This window comes from Ooceraea biroi, chromosome 1, assembly GCF_003672135.1.
Source record: "Ooceraea biroi isolate clonal line C1 chromosome 1, Obir_v5.4, whole genome shotgun sequence".
Taxonomy (NCBI): Eukaryota; Metazoa; Arthropoda; class Insecta; order Hymenoptera; family Formicidae; genus Ooceraea; species Ooceraea biroi.
In genome coordinates this window covers 11372509-11394409 of record NC_039506.1, presented here as the reverse complement: position 1 = coordinate 11394409, position 21901 = coordinate 11372509, and the positions used below count along the sequence as shown (strand labels likewise).

At 37.3% G+C, this 21901-nt stretch overlaps 1 protein-coding gene across 1 annotated transcript; it reads right to left on the bottom strand.

Moving 5' to 3' along the window:
* Positions 1–577: 577 nt before the first annotated feature.
* Positions 578–20352, bottom strand: LOC105283233 (fibrillin-1). The gene is made up of 11 exons (XM_011345835.3): positions 19986–20352; positions 19577–19811; positions 12006–12194; positions 10309–10510; positions 9873–10024; positions 9285–9404; positions 8032–8154; positions 7107–7364; positions 6488–6751; positions 2926–5799; positions 578–2205 (listed from the first exon to the last, which is right to left on the bottom strand). The coding sequence occupies exons 2-11, from the start codon at positions 19620–19622 to the stop codon at positions 2084–2086; spliced, it is 4350 nt and encodes a 1449-aa protein (XP_011344137.1). The 5' UTR covers positions 19623–19811; positions 19986–20352; the 3' UTR covers positions 578–2083.
* Between the last annotated feature and the right edge of the window lie 1549 nt (positions 20353–21901).

The window sequence follows — 21901 nt, the reverse complement described above, 5'->3', positions numbered from 1 at the left end:
CCTATGAAATACATTCCAGTTTGAATTATTCATTTAAAACTAAAATTTACAAAATTTTATAGCTTCTCAGTTTATTATTTTTAATGGTTAATATTAGATCTCAGATTAAGGGGGTACACTACTATAACAGCTTCAAAAATTCGATTATTTTGTTTACATTTTTCGAAAAATTGATATCGTAGAAGTGTGCTCCTTTCATGAAATTCATAGTATTTCTTGAGTTATAGTCGAGTTATTTAGCTCGAGGCATAGTGCGCGTCGCTATTCCTTTAACTTCGACCAAGTACAAAATGGACAGAAAAAATACGAAATGGAGTAATCTTAGACAACATCGAGACAGTAGAAAAAGACATCGTCCTCTAAACAGATTTCAAATGGAGAAAACAGAAGATTTTATCAGCATTTCTGCATTCATTAACTACAGCTAAAACAATTAAGATCATCGGAGCAATTTGCTCAGTTGTTCTGGCGCTTGCTTGAATATGTAAAATGTAAATTTTCTGGAGGAAATATTGCGTTTAAAGAATCAAATAAGCGAGGACTGGGATTTAAAATTACAATAAAATGCCCACCGTATGCTCCAAGACTGGTTAATTCTTGTTTAAATATTAAAAATACATATAAAGTATAAATGTAAAATTTACTTTTGCTATGCGCCTTCTTGGTATAGGATTGAATGCAAAAGTGCAAAAAAATTTTGTAAGAATTAAACTTTTATGAATTTGCTGCGTCCTGTTCCCATCGCCATTCTCATTTGTCATCCTGTTTATCAAAAAGTTTATGATACAATAATTACAAACATTCATGATGTTATAAAAATCGTCTGTGAAAACATTCTAAAAAATAATGTTAGTGAAGAAGTAGAAAAAACTGAAAAATCAAAGTAAAAAGTTAAAAGTAAGATAAACAGTCGTAAAACTTTAATAGTTTCTGATGATGCTAGAGAAAAAGAGATTTTTCGTTTTTTTCAGCGAGTTTTGCTTAACAGGATATTATTATAAAGTTTTCGATATCGTAAAGTCACAATTTTGCAAATGTGTAGTGATATGCAAAACACATAGGAACAAATATAGATACACTACTTGGCTTGAGACTCATCAAGAAAATTTTCAGATTAATCAAAATCGGTCAGTACGGAAGATGGAAATCGACGGGATCAATCTGAGACTTTACATAATGTGGAATACCATTTTTATACTGACGACGGTAAGACCTACCGTACACACCTTACCTTTTCCATGAAAAGGGAAAAAAAGACACCAAGTTCACGCGTTGTTTGGGCGAATCGCAAAAGTTGAGGGAAAATGAGACACAACAATAAAAGTATTGATATCCAAAGCAGAAATGCTATTCCGGCCGCTGGTCGCATTTGGTAGCATGTGGAGGAGATGACGCACACAAGCTACGTGTCGTGCCTGTGTGCACTCGGAACCACTTGAAACATATAGAACTGGGATATGGTAGCATGGTTCTGCTAGCAGATTATAAGCCGAGTGCGGACACAGATGTCTATAGATCTGTCGGCAGCTCCTGTTCGAATCTGTCGTCAATCTGTCGACAGCCTGCTTACAAACTATTTACTGGGTATATCCCAATATTGCTCTTACCTCAAAATCAACGTATACCCGGTACAGCAAGAACAGATAAAAGAACCCATGATATTGATGCATTCATGATTGCAGCTGTGGCAATGTCACCCGCATTCATCGATGTCTAATCGTGTCATATATTTTTGAGATTAATTACAAAAAGAAAAATCGCAATAAATAGAACACTGTGAAAACGGTGACAGTTATTAAAGTTACAGTTGTCAGTTTATAAATTTGTGTGTTTTTAAAAAATAAAAAAATAAAATAAAATATGCATTTATTCGTTTAATATAAAATATAAAAAATTTATACTTTTTTTCATTATTACATACATTATAACAACTTCTTGTCATGTGACAAAACATAACAAGTTTGAGCAACAAGCATGTATAAAATTGTATATATAAATCAGCTTGTTTCTATATACAATATGTATCATGAAATGCATAACGAAATATGTATCACTATTAGGACATAGTGTGCAATGAGTGCATTTACTTGCCTACGCATTCGTCCTCTTGCAGCTTAAATCCGATTGGGCACGTGCAATAATACGAACCGGGTATGTTAATGCATATCTTGCTGCAGGGCGCCTTCTCGATGCATTCGTCGATGTCTGTGCAAAAGTAAACTCAGTTCACTTCACGATTATTAAGCGATATCGTTTTTTCTCGGGAACGTTTCGCGCGAACCTACACAGGTATCACCTGAATCGATGTTCCGACTTGTACTCGCAACAAACAAATGCACAAACGCTCGGCACGTTGGTGCATTTGTTGCCCTTGCAGATACCGGTCGCGCATTCATCGATGTCTAGAAAGTATATATACACGCATGCACACGTTGCACGCGCGAAAACGTCTGCTAAGCTAAGCGAGTCTAACTTTGTAGCAACTTCGAAACTGGAGCATGAGCAAAAGCACCGCGGCGCAGAGAACCACACGTTATCCCTCGGATTTTCCAGAAATAATGACGCAATTCGCGCAGGCCGTAAAGCAGATATTCCGATAATAATTTATAAATACAAATGTTATTTATAGATGTATAATTACACAAAGATCAACTAAAGAAATTGCGTTCTTTATCATTATAATTTCGCGTATTTCATGTACGAGTCACTTCATGAATGAGCTCTTTTATCCTTTTCCTTATCGCAATTCCTACTCTTTCAAAAAAAACATCTTGTTCACGCGATATTCACTTGATTGAAATTCAGAAAACAAATGAGATGCATGAGAATAGGTCGAAGAACTCACGTGATTCAATGTTTAATAATAGCAATTAAAATATAATAAAAAAATGTATTCGCTTTCTAAATTTAATAGCGATCACTTACCAACACAGGTGGAACCATTCACCAGTCGAAAACCCTGTCTGCATCTGCATTCGTACGAGCCGGGATTGTTGATGCAAGTGTGGTCGCAGACGTGTTGCTCCATGCATTCGTCGATGTCCTTGCAGGTCCGGCCATCGTGCCACAAGTCATAGCCGCGTGGACAAGAGCAGTAAATGGCTCCTGGGACGCTCGCGGGCCCCAGTACCGGGTGACAATAATGGGAGCATTTACCGTTATTGTGCTTGCAACCATCCCAAATGCATGTCTTCCAGTCGTTTGTTAGCTCGTATTTCTCTGGACATCGGCACAGATAGGTACCTATCACGTTCATACAAGTGTGTGAGCAGCCCCCATTCTCGATCTCGCACTCGTCCCGGTCTTCGCAGAGCGCCGGGTCGTTTGGGCTCTGCACAAAGCCATGCCAGCAGCTGCACTTGAAACTGCCGGGAGTGTTGATGCAAGTGTGGTCGCAGACGTGTTGCTCCACGCATTCGTTGATGTCCTTGCAGGTGATTTTGTCTTGCGGCGATAGGCGATAACCGACGGGACAGTCGCAATGGTAACTACCCGGTGTGTTCACGCATATGTGCGAGCAGCCCCCATTCTCGATGACTTCACACTCGTTCACGTCAATGCAGATTTCTGGGGCATATGGCATCTGCGCATAGCCATCCCTGCAGCTGCACTTGAAACTGCCGGGAGTGTTGATGCATATTTGATTACAGATATCTCGCAATTCTGAACACTCATTGATGTCCCAGCAGGTGGTATTGTCTTGCAGTGATAGGCGATAACCGACGGAACAGTCGCAAATACTCGTGTCGTTCACGAACGTACAGATATCTGAGCAGCCGCCATTATTAACCAAACAACTTTTCTTATGCACACAAAGCCTGTCATCCTCAATCAAAATCATGTCAACTGGGCAGGTACAGGTCACGTTTCCGTCGTAATGACAAAAATGCGAGCATCCGCCGTTGTCGATGTAACATGGATCTATCTTGCATGTACTGTCATCGTCCGCAAATTCATAATTGGGACACAAACACATAAAGTCCATGTCCGTATACGCGCACAGATAAGAACATCCACCATCCTCTTGAATACAATCATCTTCGTAGCCCTCGCAAGTTTCTTCGTCCTCTGTGAGCGGATGTCCCACAGAGCATACGCACATGAATTGACCATCGAGATTTATACAACGGTGGGGAGAACAAGGATTGTTTAACTCGCACTCAAGTATGTTTATACAGGTCTTGTTGTCCCGTGTCCACAGCTCATATCCCGAGAAACATTGGCAGCGAAAATCATCAAATTCGCTGATGCATTTATGGTCGCAGTCATGATCCCGATCGCAATAATTAATCTTATAGCAGGTGGTGTTGTCAAAGGATGATGGTTCATAACCATAGGGACATTGGCAATAGTGTGTATAGCCATCGAAGAAAGTTATGCAGTCACGAACGCAATCAAATTCTGACCTGATGCAGTGCTCCATATTGAGGCAAGTTTTGTTATCCTTATCAAGGATAAAATAATTCGGACAATGGCAAGTAAAACCTCCATCATGATTTCTACAGTCATGTGAACAGTCGTGCAGACCCGTATCACATTCGTTTACATCCTTGCAAGTCTTTTTATACTTTATCAATTCATATCCCGTCGGACAAACGCAACGAACCTCGTCGTTGTCCTGTTTGCATGAGTATGAACAACCCACCTCGTTAACGCAAAAACTGTCCCATTGCCGACAGGTCTTGAAATCCGCTAGCATGTGCAAGTCAGAAGGACACTCACAATAATACGAGCCGCTGGTATTAATGCAAAAGTGGGAACAATTGTGCCTGCTTTCGTCCTGGCACTCGTCGATGTCCTTACAAATGTGTTCTTCTTGCAAATAAGTATGTCCCTCAGGACAAGTGCAATCATCGCCCTCAGAATTGGCACATGTGTATGGGATAATAACGATACACGTGCGATTATCTTCTCCTAACTTGAATCCTGGCGGACAAGAACATGAATAAGATCCTTTGAGGTTTATGCAGTCGTGGCTACAATCATTCATCGCTATGTTTTCGCACTCGTCCACATCCTTGCAGGTGTTACCATCCTCATTCAAAATGTAACCTAAAGGACACTCACATTTGTAACTTAAACTTGTCGAGATGCACGAATGTGAGCACGTGGAGTTGAAACAATGGTTGAATTTTATACAGGTGAAACCATCATTCTTCAAGATCCATCCGATTTCACAGTCGCAACGGTAGGACCCGTATTTATTGATACACAACTGCGAGCACCCATGTTCGCTCTCAAGACACTCATCAACGTCTTCGCAATGACCGTTGCTCATATATTTCAATCCCAGACTACAGTTACTTTTAGCAAAATCCCAAAGCTTGTATACGCAATTGAAGCCATCCTCGGCGAGCCTCGCACCCGGTGGACAGATGCATCTATAGCTCCCGGGAGTATTAATACACTTATAGCATTCATTGTTTTCGAGACACTCGTCAATGTCCTTGCAAGTCTTCTTATCGTCCTGCATTACGTATCCGCTTGGACAGTCGCACCGGTACGAAGCACGACCTAGATCACATATATGACTGCAGTTCGCGATTTCGCACGCATTAGATGGCACACAATCTTTATCTAAAGGCGTATCAGGAGGACATCCACATTCGTAGGATCCTACCAAGTTCGTGCAACTGTGAAAACATGTATGTGTGCCTGGGGTGCATTCGTCTATATCTCTGCAGTGACGACCATCCTCTTTGAGCTCGTAACCACTGTGACAAGTACAATGGTAGGTACCCGGTTCGTTCACGCACTTATGCTGGCAGCGACGCTTCCAAAGCTTGCACTCGTTTATATCTGGAAAAAGATTGCGTTATAAATCTGAATGAAGAGTAAAATGCGTTACCAGAGATCGATGGTCAATGAAAACTTTGTCGTTCTATCAATGTCGAATGGATTTTACTGGAATAAATATTTCGTTCGTGCTTTGCTTGCCAAGAATTCGGAAAACTTAAAAACAAGAAATTTCATGTAATTGAAAACTCTGATTAATATTATTGGATCTTGAAACAGTTGAAGTCTTCTGAATAGGTAACAAGAAATAGTGTCAACTTATTACGAATCAATGGACAATTAAAGTTCGTTCTTTTGACTTTCACAAACTCTATGGTAGTAAAATTGTCGACTTTAACTAGGATCAGAAAAGAATTTCAAACTCATCATAAATAGCAATTGTTCTCTTAAAAAGTTCAACTCTTTACTTGCCTCACAAAATACATTATAATTAGCATTATAATAGTTACCGATGAAATTAGACGACTCAAAAATTTGCAATAATCTTTTAATATAAAAATTAACCAATATATTTAAAACGATTTACTGTAGTCAAAAAATCAATAAAATAATTTCAAACACTTTCCTCTTATTTGTGGTAGTATTTGTAATATCACCTATCGAAATATTCTTTTTCCGCAACTTTTCCATATTTTCTTAGATATATCAAAAGAGAAAAGAAAAATAGATTATACATTTGTCGAATATTTACCAACGCACTTCGACGTTCCGTTCACACTCTTCAGTTTAAAACCTTTCCTACATACATGGTGTGTGGACCATGGGTTTTTCCGTAACAGATTGGGTTCTTCGGTAAATATTTCTTCATAATCATCTCGATCTTCGTCAACATTCGTACCTTCGAAACGAAGTACTTTTTCCATGCGTACTTTGGATACACATTTGTATGATCCTACTATGTTCCTGCATACAGTATCGTTCGGGCAAGGGTTTGATATTTGACATTCGTTAATATCTAAGATAAGAAAATCGTTAATTAATTGTAATATGATAATTGTAATAATTGTAATACAATCTTAGACATAACACACACACACACACACACACACACACACACACACACACACACACACACACACACACACACACACCAAACATATACATATAATGTCCACTTTTATTATTAGAATAAAATTTTAATCAAAGGAGGGTAAGATCAATCGATGTAAATGATTTCGAAACTTTTATATCTAACTGCCGTAACAGAAAGAAAATTTGTTATAAAACATATAATTACAACTCTAAGAAAGTCTTTTAATACTCTGTATTAAAGAAGTAAAGAAGCTGTAAAAATTAAAATAATTTTGTACCTAAACAGGTTTTCCAGTCATCTTCTAGGTAGTAACCGGACGGACAAAGACAGAAAGCGCTTCCAGGAACGTTGTAACACTGATGAGAACAATTGACATTGCCTAACATACACTCGTCGATGTCTTCGCAAGTGTGATTGTCGGCAGCTAATTTGTAACCGGGAATATCGGCGCAACTGCACTCGTAGCTGCCTTTAAGATTACGACAAATACCTTGGCAAGGCCCGTGTCTGTTGTTCGAGAGGCACTCGTTCACATCTGAGCAGAATCGTAACACAGAGTTTTCACAAGTTCACTTATCAAATTCTGGCCTTTATCATATAAAAAATTGCATTTCCATTGTGTAATATTTTTCATTAATTATTATAAATAGTAAACCCACATAATAGCTTTTTAAATCATTAAATAATTACGCGTAGATATCGATGTAAAATCGGAATGAGCTATTAACTTTTAATTTATCTCATACGATTTTGTTCTTTATATTATACAATCATTTTATTCGAATTTCTGTTAAATCAGGACTGTTTCAAAAGTAATTAAATCAATTTTTTCTTGCTTTTATATCGTGAATTTCTCGAAAATTATATGCATACTCTGCTTCAAGATGTAAATGTTGGGAACGTACATCCCTATTCATAATTATATTATAATCCTGGAAGTCTTCAATCGTTCAAATAATCATCCTTGTAACGCGGCTTGCTAGATGTTGTTTAATGTTTACATGACGTCAACCCTTAAATTGGATTTTTAATTTCGAAAAAAGACGAATTACTGGGTTGAAAACTTCCAGAACATCATACATAATTTTATATACTCGTATATATCACATAAATTTAATTATTCCCATTATTTCTGACACAGAGAGATCTCGTATCTGCACAAGTAATTTCTTAATATAATCTCTTTCTATTTTCCAACTAACCTTGGCAAGAGTGGCGATCATTTCCCAGTACGAAACCATGATGACACTCGCAATGGTAAGTACCAGGTTCATTGCGGCAGATATCAGTGCATTTTGCTGTGCCCTCGGCGCATTCATCAATGTCTAACAAAATTTAAAGAAAGAAAAGAGAAGCCAATCATCGACGGCCCTTAAATGTCTACTTCACAGTTACACAATGATGAATCAGGTAGTTTCGAAATATTTTTACGACATCTTCCATCATGAGCGAAAATCGATGAAATTTTCATATTGAGTAATATCAAAGTTTAAATCCAGACTTGGTTATCAATTCTTGCACAATAAAACAAATCAAAAAGTTAATGTGCCATTTTTTTCTCTGTGTGTATGCGAATCAAGTACATTGAACGGCCATCATCGTCTATCATTTTAGGGAGGGTATCAATTGCCCACAGTGCAATTGTGCACAGGCCAATAAAATTAGTCAAATTTAATCTAACCCAACCAAACTAAGCAATTTGATTGGCCTGTGCGCAATTGCACTGTGGGCAAACGAGACGCTCCCATCATCATTTTATCATAAGCCGCGATGGAGTTTTAACGATAATAATCGTATTGATACGCATGAGAAATCGCGTGATGTAATGGGTGTTACATGTTGTTCGAGCATTGAACTACAAACGCGATGCAATCGGCAAACATACGTATTATAGCCGCAACGAGAGTAGAAAACCGGTAAAAGCAGAGAAGTGCTCGAGTCGACAACAAAAGCTTTTAAACTCGATGCTAGCCCGCTGGCCAATATCCCATAACAATATGCGCAATCCGACTCTTAAATAATCCGATATGTGCCAAAACCAATAATCCCATTATTAAGGTGTTTACGCTGATATATTCGTTTTTGAGGGCATTAAAACTGTCGTTTGCTATGCATATATTTGCCTTAAATTTATTTCGTTGCGTAAGCATTATTTATTTACGTATATAGAGCAAATAGATTTAAGTGCGGGAAACGTAAAATTAGTAGATCAGAGAAATATTGAAAACAGCAAGAGCACTGCAAACAGATACAATATACATGTACCACGCGGTACACACACAGATCCGAATAGATATTCCATACGAAGGAGATGCGCGAGTTCGGTGAGAGAATTTCGATAGAAATATCAGATTTCGAAAAAAGTAAGTTTTTCCTCTCAGAAAAATATAAAAATGCGAGATGTGAAACGACAAGTTTGCATATGCGAGCATTGTGGCTGTGGCATTCGGATTACCTATACAAGAGGATCCTTCAGCTCGGAATCCATCGAAGCAAGAACATTTTATATCAGTTGGTGTATCCTCGCACACGTGCTGGCATTCTTTTCCATGTTTAGCGCAATGTTTCACTTTCTCTGTCGACAGAAAGAAATAAAAAGTATATTTTTAATGAATGAGTTACAATAGACTGTATGAGTGAAAAAATTGTGCAAGTATTTCAATAAACGATATTGTAAGTGTTATCGTATGACAATGCAATTTCACAATGTATTATAAAGTGGAAACTGAAAGAAACACAAGTAATTCTTTAGTTAAATAAATATATCATTTCAAACAAACTATTCGATTTTTAATGGGAGCCACAACTTTTTCACCTGCAAAGTGAAAAAGTTGTGGCTTCGTAATATTAACTTCATAATATTAACGACCCGAATTACTGATGCGTAAACGCGAATTGTCTTTACTTGTTATATGATTATTATCAACATAATAAATATATATACACAATACATAATGTTATATGATTATCAACAATATAATAAAAGCTAGTCGAAATTAATCAAATGAAAATTAATAAAATTAAAGGAACTGATTGTACTTACCAGTTTTTCTCACACATTTCGGATGACGTCCAATCCAGGTACCGTTGCTACAGAACAGCCTATCATTCTTTAGATTCAGGAAAACGAAACCTTCCATGCACGAGTAAATTGCAACATGAAACTGATTATAAGGCAAGCGTACATTTGTCCGTCTGTAAAATAATTTTGTTATTCTATATACATTCTTCTAACTATTATATCATTCTGAAAAGTATGAAACGTGACCGTAAAAACAATTATGCAAGATTTACGTAATAAAATGCAATATATAGCCAAGCACGTTGACATTAATCTGCAAGTATCTTCTCATTAAGACAGTAATGCATATAAGCGAACTGTAAGATTGTGCGCTGTATTAAAATTGATTTTCTTATCAATTAATTGATAAATATATTTATAAATTTATAGTACGTAAATGTATTAATGCGTTACGAACTTAGCGTATCTCGCTTCGTGCGCGTGTTCGATCGAAGGAGCCTTAATGAATTTCTGTATGGATCCCTCTATGAGACAGGTAGTATCCAGTTGGGACACTATGGTCTTGTTTAGCTCTGCTTTGACGAAAAGGCGCTTTTGGTTCTTCTTCTTGTTTGCCAGCACGTTAAAATGTTTTTCCGTAGTTTGCAGATTGCTCTTGTCTGAAACAATTGGTTGATTTGCAAGCAGAAAGTGATACGGATGGTGTAACTCTGCACGATGGTGAACATAACGTCATAACGCGTCGATGTTTTACCGTGAATAATCGATGATTATCGATGAATTTGTTCGTTCAGCGCGAGAGTGGCGCGACGCGTTATCATGCTCGTTGGAGCATACAGAAATATATATTTCGTGATCATAATTAAAGGAATTTTAATTAAACTGTCGACACTCGCACATACGCGCTCGCTGAATGGACTTTTAGAGGGGTGTATTCGGTCTGCCCGGCAAAACTGTCGTTCTAGACGAGATTGCGATCACATAATGAATCTTTTACACGCGTTCCCATATCAACTAAATGATGTATAAAGCGGTGAAAATATGCGTGACTCTCGTGTTTGCCCGTCCAAATTACTCTCCGGGTTTACACCGTTGCTATATTTCAGAGATGAGAGATATATGCACAAAATACCTTCGCATCATATTAAGCAGAGCTTCATTTTTTACGCGGTCAGGAACCTCACAACTTCCTGACATCGTACGAATCTTCGAAACACTTTCAAAGAAACGCTCATTTCCACAGACATCATTTTAAATCTACATTAAAGAAAAAATAAAGACTATATTGTATGTTGCAAATCTTCTACCCTACTTTCGCAGCCGCATAGCGCAATTTCATCTTTCATAAGAAATATATTTTTGAAACAGCTTTGGGATAAGCTAATTTCGTCGCCATTTCGGTCATTTGGGCGAGCATTCTCGTGATTTATTTATAGTGCCGAATAATATAGAACAAACGCGAATTTGCACACGCAAGCTCCTCCAGTGTGCCGCAGCCAAGATCGTGCGTCCTGACCAAAGTTAAATCCAAAGGTCGGAGAACAGCCAGCATGTACTCGTATGCGTACAACGTCCGGTGTATGACTTGGCAGCTTATTAGACTTCCTTTTACGTGCATATTTGACTTACGTCGATCAAACTGCCATAATGCGGGGACACGTGTGCGGCACGTGATAAGCACAAATCGTTGATACGCTCACTTGAGCTTTCAAGTTTATTCGGAAATAGTCCAAAGAAATTGATTTACGCGTGTGTCCAGGTTTCACGTGCGAGATCTAAATAAAAATGATGTCAATTGGAATCACACGCTATCAATGAAATTGATTCTCAAGTAATTAAATCTCCTGCCACTGCAAGTGGAATACAGCTTGACACTATCGAGAATGCACTATATGGATATTTAGGTCGAATGATCGCGGAAATGATCGTCGAGATTATGATTAATTGCGATACACTTGTGCTAAAGGAGGTAACAAATACGCTTCGCGAACGAAGGAACGTCAATTGAACGGCGGCGATGCGCGATCGGGGAGATTGATGTGAATTCGCTTGACGAGAATTCGATGGAAGAACTCGAGATTTAAACGGTCTCATAGCGATTTTACGCCGCGGTTCCACGCGCCGATGCGCCTGAAACGGAGAACGATTTCTTACCGGAGTCTAACACGCATTTCGGGACGGGATGGTCCCAACCGTTGGCGGTGCAAGTCGCCACCTTGTGACCTTTGAGTCTACGTCCCGGTTCGCAGAAGTATCTCAGCTGCAAAGTGCCATTTTCAAGGACCCTCTCCTCTCTCAGTGCTCCCCATGGAAGTGCCTGCAGGGGACAGTTGCCGAGGATTGCTGAAAGCGAAAAAACCAGCTTTACAATCCCCTATCGCGGATGACGTGCAACGTCGATAATGGCGCGCCAAATTGGCGCGACTCGACGTGGATTTGGCGCCGCTTCAAAAAGTCCAGTAAGGAAATTGGCTTTTCGAGAGATACGTTAAAATATTTCGAACCTTCATACTCGTCTCGGACTTTTTTGGATTGAATCCCGAAATCATTACACCGTGCGAGATCCAGCGTCGTCGAAACGCCGCTAGATTCTTTGTAAGGTTGCAACATGTGACGCAGCTTTATTCATTAATCTCTTCCAACCGAAAACTTCTTAAGTTGCAATCCTCACGATTGTCAATTTCTGCGTGTGTAAGTTTCTTCGCACATTCGTAGATCGATGTCTCATGATCGTGTCACAACATGTATCTGTGACGCGATCTACTCGTGCGAATATGTAACATGTTTTTTTTTCCTTTTCATCTGAATCGCTCAAGACAAAAGAGATTTTTGCTAGTCTCGAATCGGGAGAGAAATGAAGAAATATTCATAGATAATGTTCTTGTCTCCGAAGATGAACATAAAGGCTCACGTCTTAATTGAAGAAGAAGGATGGTAATTGGGAGAAGTAATGACGAGGAATACGGGAGAATGATAATATTCAGCGTATCGCGTAGCAGTACTGGATCTTTGATGAATTTAGAACTAATTTCCTCAGTCACTGTGATGCCAAAATGCCGGTGCTTGTTCTCTCTGCAATAAAACAAAAAGAGAATTACGTCACAGATTTTCTCGTCTTCGCGACTTGTCCTCGGTCCTCTTTGAAATAACGGATCTGATTTCTCTGTCCTGGAAAAGCGGCGCGAGAAGATAAATATATAATCATAAATTCTTTACGTCCCAATTTTATCGAATCAAAAGTTGAGTTCGTGTTAAGTTCGCCTCGTTGCTACTATCCCCCAACGCGCACTCGACTCTCGTTCGCTAATAGCGACAAGTTACTTTTGACCCGTCAGAGACAGACCTTTGCAACGTCTCTGTATTTCGTCTGGGTCGAACCACTAGAATGGCGAGAAAACACAAAAGAAAGCAATCAAGAGTGCTATGCGACTAGATGCATCTAGGCCCATATTCATAGTCGGATCTTATATTCAAGCCCGTCTTAAATATAAGATCCGACTATGAATACGGGCCCTAGAGGAGGAGGACAAGGGAGCCTGCGATATCTTGACGTTAAAGCAAATCAGATGACGTCTTTCGAAAGCGTAGATTCCGCGGGCTTCTGGCTCACAGCTGCACATCTCGTAGAAATGGCGATCATGAAAAAATTGTTCCCGAACCCAAAGAACCGCCCATTTTCTCCCGTCAATATTATAATACATAATGTCTCTTTGGTTTCGCTGATTAAAGTTGACTTCGTTATAATACAACTGTCAATCACAAGACTTGCAAATTATGAAAAAAGTAGGAACATTCAACAACTTTCATAGATATATCTCGAATATGCATGTCAGTAATAAAATCGCATTTTGTATTCAATGTCCAGTCTACTTTAATTTATCAGATTTCGATTTGCGAGTGTATTTTGAATAGACTGAAGCTAAAGCTCCTCTTCTAGATGCATCCTCTAGTCGTATAGCACTCTTGATTGCTTTCTTTTGTGTTTTCTTGCCATTCTAGTGGTTCGACCCAGACTAAATACAGAGACGTTGCAAAGGTCTGCCTCTGACAGGTCAAAAGTAACTTGTCGCTATTATTGAATAGACTAAAGCTAAAGACCTAAAATTAGAATTTGAGAAATCTAGAGAACGTTTATATCTTCATATTTCTATAATATTATAATAAACTTCAAAGTCACCAAAGATTTTCTGTACAGAAGGGATAATTTAATCTTATGTTATATTTACTTGTTGCGCGTTATATACAGGGTGTCCCGGGTTTTAACCGACAAACTGCGGGAGCATATTCTACTAGTGGAAATAAGAAAAAATTCTTATATCGAGTTTGCTTAGAAATGCTTTATTACAAAATTATAAACCAATATTGAAAAGAAATATGAGATAAGTAACAACGGAACATAGTGTAGAATTTGGAAGGTCGAAGATGTTTATGTTATGTGTATTCACATGTATTCATGTTCACTATGTTGAAACGATTCAGTATGATTGTTACTTTCACAACAGTAGCTGTTAGATTTCAATCGTTGTGTGAACTAGCAATTACTATCAGAATGCCAAAAGTGTTTTCAAATGAGGAATACACTAATATTCATTTCGTGTACGGATTCTGTGACGGAAATGCACGAGCTGCCGTACGAGAGTATCAACGTAGATTTCCTAACAGGAGAGTACCAGATAGTTCTGTGTTTAGTAATACCCATTTGCAATTACGTAATTTGGGTTCATTTCGACCTATGAATGAATATGATGATGTTCGTTCAGCTCTAAGACACCGACGACGCTCGGAAAGAATCTTAAATCTTCGCCAAAACAGCTGGATACAGTTAGACGGTTGTCCATCACACTATGCTAGACAAGTTAGAAACTGGTTAGATGAACATTATGCTCATAGGTGGATTGGTCGAGGAGGACCGGTTTTCTGGCCTCCAAGATCGCCCGATTTAACGCCTCTTGATTTTTATTTATGGGGAACTGTAAAAAATAAAGTTTACAGTACAGAAGTAATCTCGCTTGAAGATTTAAAGCAACGAATTACTAATTCAGTTACTGAGATGCAACAAAATTTTCAGGAATGTCGTACTGTAACAAATTCTGTACTACGTCGATGTCTAGCTTGTATCGATGTGCAAGGACAACATTTTGAAATGCGTCACTAAATCATTGCGTACATAATTTTTATTTTTGTGAAAAAATCCGTTGTTACTTATCTCATATTTCTTTTCAATATTGGTTTATAACTTTGTAATAAAGCATTTCTAAGCAAGCTCGATATAAGAATTTTTTCTTATTTCCACTAGTAGAATATGCTCCCGCAGTTTGTCGGTTAAAACTCGGGACACCCTGTAGATAAAAATCAATCATAATAAGCGTTACTAATTGTAAGTCCACAATATGCGTTAGAATTAAATAATATTAAAAAAATGCAAACTATTATGTACGTAAATGTAGTGTATATAACATATTTAACGAATTTCACGAAATATATTTGTTTCTATTTCTGGTGTTTAATTTCTGCTGTGAGACCTTCGCTGGCAAAGGATTTCAAAATAGAACGATTTCAAAATATATTCGCTCGTAAAGCTTAATAGATTGCATTACATCAAGTATGTATTCTTTTAAATATTTTTAAAATTTATACATAGTTTTCCTGTGATACACTGTACAGTTTTTATAAAAAATGTGTTATTCCCTTCAAAAAGCTAGTTAGATTTTTTCTTTTAAAAAATTAATTCCTTTTTGAATCTGTTTTTTAAAAATATGTAACATTTCATTCTAAACATAAATTTAAAAATTTACATATAGGATGTATAAACTTTGAGTTTATAATCCGTAATATACAGGATGTCCGGTAATGATCGCCCCAGCTTCCGTACACGAGTAGAGCAGATCGAAAGGAAGAGAAAAGTCCTATACTACTTTGCAATTTTCGCAATAATTATCGAGTAATTAATTATTAAAAATTATCATATTAAACCCGCCTACCGCCAAATGTGAGCGCGCGGCGAGATGTGACCGCCTAGCGATCGTGGTTGCTAGGTGCGCGGGGCGGTAGTTTGTTACTTACTTCGCGATCATACTTCGTTACCATATGACATTTGCCATTTGCGCCATTGCCGCTTATAACAAACTACCGCCCCGCGCGCTTACATTTGGTGGTAGGCGGGCTTAATATGATAATTTTTAATAATTAATTACTCGATAATTATTGCGAAAATTGCAAAGTAGTATAGGACTTTTCTCTTCGTCTCGATCCGCTCTACTCGTGTACGGAAGCTGGGGCGATCATTACCGGACACCCTGTATATTATTGCAATATATATTATTCTGAATGGCATCCAAAGCTTATTTTCGAGCATACTTTTATAGATAATTACTTAACATTGTGTAAAAAGTGATAGTTAAAGCTTAAGTGATGACAACATCTGTCCAAGATAAATCAGATTATCTAATTAGATTAGATTGATGCATTATATTCATATTCCATTATTTATTTTTATTTATTATTATTAATATTCATCAATTGTGTGCAGAAAAGGTGTTAGAACTATCATATCTGTTATTTAGTTCATGTCTTTATGGCGCTATGAGCGTTGTCGCGCCTTGATTGTTTAATTTCTGTTTTAATATTACCCATACAGCACAAAAGTTTGCAGCAACATTGCTGCAATATTGCAATATTGCACATTGCAGTGCAATGTTGCAGAAATATTGTATAGTCATGAATTTGCAATATAGTTTAAACACGTTACAGCAACATTGTAAAATATTGTGAAAATAACATGTACTTTTATTGTGTGTTTGTGTGTCACTTACAATTAGAGTAAGTATTCAAAAATGTTTATTATTATAATAATTTTAATACACATAGGATTGAAAGCATTTTTATATTAATTATATATGTATATAAATTTGTCTATTACCTCCAAACCCTAAGATTAAAATAAACTAAACTTATGCGTTATTATACATACAAGTTGGCATGTTAATCTTAAGGGGGTATTCTAGTGTAGCATGTCAGAAAAATCGAATTTTTTTTTTGGCATATTTTGCAAGTATATGGTATGGAAAATATGTCTGCGAGAAGATTTAGCCCGATTCGCAAAATTAACAAAGTAATAGCACCTAATAGAAAATAACCTCTGGCGCGCGCTCGGCGGTTGGACCGCGCGGCACACAACAAAGCATTGTGTTAGTATTTTAGATAGGATCGGAAGATCGTTATTCTTTGAAGGTCGTACATTTGAATTGGAGCCTTTGTATAGTACAGGTTATATAGTACAATGAATCTCTAAATTCATTGATTTGGACTTTTGCTCCAAAACATCTCCATGCTGGCGTGAAAGTTGTTGAAATAGCAACATTCCTGGCAGTTATAATTTTCAATAAAGGATTTATGCCAATTTTCAAACTTATGAACGTGATGGGAGTTAGTATTGGTCAGCAAGCGGTGGTGTACGCAAACTCCCGGAACGAAGCTCGTATCACCCGCTCGGAGCGGCGCTCCACTACCTTCTCTCGAGATCAGAGAATGAATCGCAGGGAAGAGAGATCAGCTCTGCAGGACTTCTACGAACAAGAGGAATGTCCCCTGTATGGCCCTGGACTAGCCGATTGATCGTAAGTAACATTATCTCTATGTAATCAGTATGAAAAACTTTAAACGTGTTTTTCTCGAAACCATGTTTTTCAAATTGGTTCCCATGATATCTCAAAAACCAGTTAATCAATTGACTCAGGCTTTTGCACACATCTTCAGTATATGTGTGGCTACAGCCCCTACCACAATCAAGTCGAAATATTGTTTTTTGGAATTTCTACAGCCCTTCAATGGTGAAAAAAATGGCACAAATCGAAACTTAATTTTCTCGATGAAGTCATGTTTTAAATTTTCAACATTTTTTTTTCATTCTGGTACCTGCTATAGCCACACTCATACTAATTAAGAATCTCTTTGGCTTTTTTGTTTCAGATGAGCAGAACAGCTGAAATCATGGGAACCATGGACCAACTGTTTTTTTTCATGTTCTTATTTAATATCATGTGCAGCGCTTATTTATAGTTATTGTCTAATACAAAAATTTGGAAACATACACCAAATATGTATGAATAAGCAGGGAAAACCCTGCCTCAAAAAACCTTATACTTTTTTCAAAAAAAATTCACCAAAATAGCATACAAATTCCGCTTTTACACTAGAATACCCCCTTAATGCATTAAGTGGTTTTTAAACTTTTCATAAAAGATCCATATGTTCTAGAATGGTTTTACTTCGTGTTAAAGCTATTATGCCAACTTGTGTATAATCTAAAATAACGTAAAATAATGTATGTATTTATATTAATGTTAGTCATGATTATTATAACAATCAAGTAAATGTGCCAATATATCGTTGGACTGGATCTTTTGTGCCTAATAATATTTTTTACATGAATTTATGTACAGTCTTCGCTTAGACTTCGCTTAAACTACGATTCAACTTGAGACTGCGTTTTAAGACCGTTTACTATCGGTCTTGAAACGCAGTCTCAAGTTGAAGCTAGAAGAAATCACATAATTAAATTTAATTACGTGATTGCATAGTTTGTTAAGCGAAAAATATACATACATTAACGCGAAATATATTATTAGGCACAAAAGATCGAGCTCAACCATATATTGGCACATTTCCACAGTAGTTTGCATGTATATTTTACTGCAATATTGCTACAACGTTTTGTAGCAATATTTCTGAAAGCGGACATTTTACCGTTGCTGCAATCTTGCAGTACTCTTGCAACAATATTTCGCAATGGTTCTGCAATGTTGCAATCTTGCCGAAAAATGTTGCTGCAATATTGCGGCAATCTTGCCGTGCTGTATGGGTAATAGCCCCAGTCTATTGGTTATATATAAGTTAAGTTCTTTTACGTCTATTGTCACGTTTGTATGTTACAATAAAGTAAAGTATTTGTTTGGCTCTGCAAAGGTTCATTAATCTAAAATCTCATCAAAAGGAGAAGTGCTTAAAAATAAATAATTAGCATTTTGAATATTTGAAATAAAATTTAATTTGTGTCGTCAATTCTCATTGATTTTTTAAAGCACTCATTGAATCTCATCTAAGTAAAAATTAATTATTATCATATGTCTTAAATTATGCATAAGAAAGAAATATCTAAGATAAATGTTTGTTTGTAAATACAAATTGTTAAAAAATGTAGCAATTTATATATCACTCCACCTAAAAAATAAAAAAGTGTCCTCTTATCTCTCTAAATAGTTAATAGTAGTATCCGTTTTATCCTACTGAGAGATCTTAATAAATCAATAAATATAAAGAAAAGTATTTTGCCGCTATGCCAATGATTTCCAAGAAATCATCCTATAACATCGTATACTACTCATCTCATGCGCGTGTATATGTTCGTTAGAACAGGTAAACATGAAAGAAATCACTCTTTACAATGTCAAATGACAGTTACCTATAACGGCCTGTTTGAAAACAAGTTGAGTGGAGAGGAAATCACAGTAACGTATATCAGTATAAATTAAATCTAAATATATGCTTTAGCATGCTCTAATTTAGCCTGTTTCATGCTATTTAAGTCGGAGTTCATTATGATCTTCACAGCATCACGTTATCTATAATAATCTCGCGAACAAGCAGCGCGCAGCTGGATCGTGAGGTGTTAAGGCTATTTTCCATTTCTAGTTAATAAGTATCTGTGACCTATCTCAGAGTCTTACCCGGCACCGTCGAGAGGAGCATCAAACAAACCGCCAAGCTGCTCATCTTCTCTGATGGATCTGTTGTCGCGTGCACTACCTCCTCACGTTAATCTCGCATCGACGATCCTTCAGCCTTTCCGCTGCTTCATGCTTTATCGGTCTAACTGAGCACACCAAGAAATGGAGCCAGTTTCCTTGTCTTCCTTGTTTTTTAAACCGCTGTTTGCTCGCTTTCCTGTTTGTTTTGTATGAGCTATTAAATGAAACAGTAGCGTTACAAGCCGTTGCGAAATACGTGTAATACTTTAATACGTGTAATATTAATATTATACATATTTTTTTGTATAAGTACTTTAATACATGTTAAGACACAAGTAAAGTTCTGTTGTTTGTAAATCCTTCAAAATATTATGATAAAGCAAACAACCTTCTCGCGTTAATCTCGCATCGACAATCCTTCAGCCTTCCTACTGCTTCATGCTTCGTCTAACTAAGCACACCAAGAAACGGAACCAGTCCATAGATGCCAGTTAGGAACCTTACAGCATGCTACTGCATATGGAGGGGATACGCACACAAGCGAGCAACCAATCGCACTTCGGCCGCCAAAGTGTAGCGCGCACACGTACATGGTTGCTCGCTTAGTGCGTATCACCTCCATACGTGTAGCACAGTATACTGATATACAGTAGGGACAAAGAGCGTCGGCATCTTTGATCTTTTTCAACCGATCTTTTAGGTTCCGCCATGTCTTCGGGCGGCAAGTAGAGTATCAATAATATTAAAAACCACTGCTATCAGTAAATATTTTTAATGTGTTTTCTTAAAAAAATTACATATTTTATAAATACATAAGTAATGCATACCTTTCTTTCTCTTTTGGAAAGCGAAAAATGATATATTATCACATTATCATTGTGAAAACAATTTTGCACCGCACACACTCGATGTATTCTCTTAGACATTGTTTTTAACAAAAGCACAAAACAAATAATACAATACAATATACGAATTTTTATGTTTGGTTATGTTTCTCTATCTATATGTGATTACAGTTACGGAGATAATGTGCGTTCTTTACTTTAAACGGGATTGGTGCTGCCCAAGAACATGGCCGCTTGGGATGCGCAAGCAAATCTGCGTGGCTGACTCGAAAACGGGTGCTTGTCCCTACTGTATATCAGTATACTGTGCGTGTAGCATGCTGTAAAGGTAGAAATACAGGTCCATATTCTCAGCTCACTTTTATGATAAATGTATGCATTTAGTATATAGTTCATGTTACATATATTATAGAATATCAGAAATAAATACGCGCATTTATTGATAAAAGTGAGCTGAAAATATGGACCATAGACTTTTGCATAAGGCATAACACATAATGCATAAGGAAATAAACCAATCAGAATCCTCTATTTCCCTCTCTGGGATGAAAATGGAGGATTCTGATTGGTTTATTTTCTTATTCGTTATGCGTTATGCAAAAGTCTGTGTTTCTGCCCTAAACGCAGGGATCGGCAAGTGGGCACTGCCCGCGGGCACCCAGTTGCCCGCGGGCAAAGCTGAACGCGTTAAGGTGCCTTTAGATGGGAGCGTCGAGCGTCAAGCGTCGAACGTCAAACACACGTGCGCAGCACTCTTGCGCAGGATTCAAAACAACCAGATTGCAGCTTCTTGACGCTAATAGTGCCAAATAGTGCCAATGCCAAATAGTAATACAATGTCTAGTCCAACGACATATATAAATAGACCAAGCATTCTCTTTACAGCAGACCCTCACCGGAAGTTATATAATTTATATAATATATAAATTATAGAATTACGCAAATGACAGCATATATTAGAACTTAACCAAACATTAAGGCCGGTATTCATAGTCGAATCTTATATTTAAGACCGTCTTAAGTGTATCTTCAAATACTCCATAGCCAATAAAATGATCCATACAGCATCTTCAGATGAACTTAAGACGGTCTTAAATATATGATTCGACTATGAATACCGGCCTAAGAAAATAATTGGCATAACTGTTTTATAAATATAAGATGAGTATTATGCCAATTAATTTCTTAATGTTTGGTTAAGTTCTAACCCATACAGCACGAAAACGTTTCAGAAATATTTCAGAAGTATTTCATCTGACAGATGAAAACATCTCATAAACATTGCAAAATGTTTCTGCAACAGTTATGAGACAACTCCGAAATAGCAAAATGTCCACGCACTTGCATTCAAAACCTTATAGAAAGGTTGCTGAAAGGTATAGATCAATCTGCAACCTTTCTGAAATATTGCCGAAAGATTACTGAAATAGCTGAAATCTTTTTGATATATTACTAAAGG